General features: G+C 46.2%; 1 protein-coding gene across 1 annotated transcript; it reads right to left on the reverse strand.

Annotated features, from left to right (window-relative positions):
• Window positions 1-238: 238 nt before the first annotated feature.
• LOC112015300 (uncharacterized) lies at window positions 239-1777 on the reverse strand. The gene is made up of 2 exons (XM_024047689.2): window positions 928-1777; window positions 239-552 (listed from the first exon to the last, which is right to left on the reverse strand). The coding sequence occupies exons 1-2, from the start codon at window positions 1775-1777 to the stop codon at window positions 239-241; spliced, it is 1164 nt and encodes a 387-aa protein (XP_023903457.2).
• Window positions 1778-2116: the final 339 nt, after the last annotated feature.

Genomic DNA, 2116 nt, shown 5'->3' on the forward strand with positions numbered 1-2116 from the left:
CCACTCGGTCATAGGCCTTACTCATGTCGAGTTTTAAGGCCATAGAGCCTTTTTTACCTATCCTTTTGTTTTTTAGGTGGTGAAGGGTTTCAAAGGCAACCAATATGTTGTCTGTAATAAGGCGGTTGGATAGGAAAGCACCTTGGGATTCAGATACTAATTTTGGTAGGCATTTCTTGAGGCGATTGGCTATGGTTTTGGAGATGAGCTTATAAGTGACATTACAAAGGCTTATGGGCTAGAAGTCTTTGGCTGTTTCTGGAGATTTAGTTTTTGGAATGAGGCTGATAAAGGTTTGGTTGATGTTTGGTGGGATGGATCCTGAGTTTAGGGCAGATAGGGTGGCAGAAATAACATCATGACCAACAGAACTCCAATAATTTTTAAAGAAGATAGGGGGCATACCATCGGGTCCGGGTGCAGAGATGGGCTTCATTTGTCTTAAAGCAACCTCCACCTCAAGCGCCGTGTACTCCTTGGTTAGTTCCAGGTTCATACTTGGAGTAACTTTTCTTTGAATCCCTTGAAGGATGCACTCGAAGTTAGAAGGTGCTGCAGAAGTGAAAAGATTACTGAAATAGGAGACCAACTCCCTCCCAATCAAATGCTCCTCCTCAATGACAGAGCCATCTCACAAGTCAGCTTGGAAATGAAGTTCCTGCGGTTTCTTTGGCTTGCACGGCTATGAAAATAGCTAGTGTTGAGGTCACCCGCTTTAAGCCAATCCACCCTTGACCTTTGGTGCCACATGGAATCCTCTTGGACCATTAATTCATACACTTCCCCCTTGAGAATCCTCACTTGCTCATGATTTTGACCTCTCATTGATGAGGCTTCGGCTTGAGCAAGCAATTTCCTCTTTTTCTCTAATAAACTTCGGACATGGCCAAAGGATAGTCTACTCCACTTTTTTAATTTTTGTACTACAAGCCTCAATTTTCGTAGCTAGACTATTCATGGGGTTGTCTAAGTGTGGATCCTCCCACGCGGCCTTGATCACCCTTTCACATCGGTCATCCTTCATCCATATAACTTCAAAACGGAAAGGCCGGTCTCGCTTGTAGAAGCGCACGTTCTCATTATCAGAGCAAATCCATAGAGGACAGTGGTCAGAAAGAGAGCCCGAAATATGGTGGACCCGTACAGAGGGGAATTTTTGGGACCAAGATGAAGAAGCCACACCTCTGTCCAATCTGATCCATGTAACCACGCCGTCAAATTGGTTGTTACACCATGTAAAAGGCGAGCCCACAAAGCCCAAATCTCTAAACCCACAGAAATCTAAAGCACCTCTGAACTCCCTCATTTGGCGCTCGCGCCGCGGAGCTCCACCCATTTTTTCCCCTGCCTTCGCTATTTCGTTGAAGTCACCTACACACAGCCAAGGAAGATTCATTTGGAGACAGAGATGCTTGAGTAGTGCCCAAGAGTGTTCCCGGTTGGCTGTTACCGGATTTCCGTAGAAACCGGTAACACGCCAGGCGTCATCCACTCCTGGGTTGACTACAGCATCTATATGAGAAGGAGAAGAGCTCTGGACTTTCAGTTTGATACCCTTTTTCCAGAACAACGCTAAACCCCCTCCTGTGTTGTTACGAGGAACAATGAAGAGATTTTTCAAATCTAATTTGCGACAAAGGTTTTTGAGAAACTTATCTTTTGCTCTGGTCTCCATAAGGAACACGAACCATGGGGAGTGTTTCTTCACCATTTCGGTGAGCTCCAGGACTGCGCGTGACCTCCCCAGGCCACGACAGTTCCAGCTGATGCCGTTCATGGCTTCCGGCGTGGCTGGACATCAACCACCGCCGCTGGGATTTGGTAGAGAATCTCATCTTAAGATGTATTCTGTCGTTTGGTTGGTCGTGGGTCTCTGGTGTGAATTGGGTCTCTTCTAGCAGCTTCTAAGTGCGCCGCTGTGTTCTGGTTTGTAACTTTCTTTTCTCTTGTATATCTAACCCACGTGCCTTATTCCTTGGGCTTGGACACAAGCACCTTACACTTTGACTCCACCTGAGTGCTATCCGTGGAAACAGATAGAATAATGGGCTCAATTAAGTGGGTTTTTTCCTTGCGTTTTACCACGTGGGTTATGGGCTCGCGTAAATGGGCCTTT

The sequence above is a fragment of the Quercus suber genome, unplaced genomic scaffold (assembly GCF_002906115.3).
Source record: "Quercus suber isolate HL8 unplaced genomic scaffold, Cork oak 2.0 scaffold_391, whole genome shotgun sequence".
NCBI lineage: Eukaryota > Viridiplantae > Streptophyta > Magnoliopsida > Fagales > Fagaceae > Quercus > Quercus suber.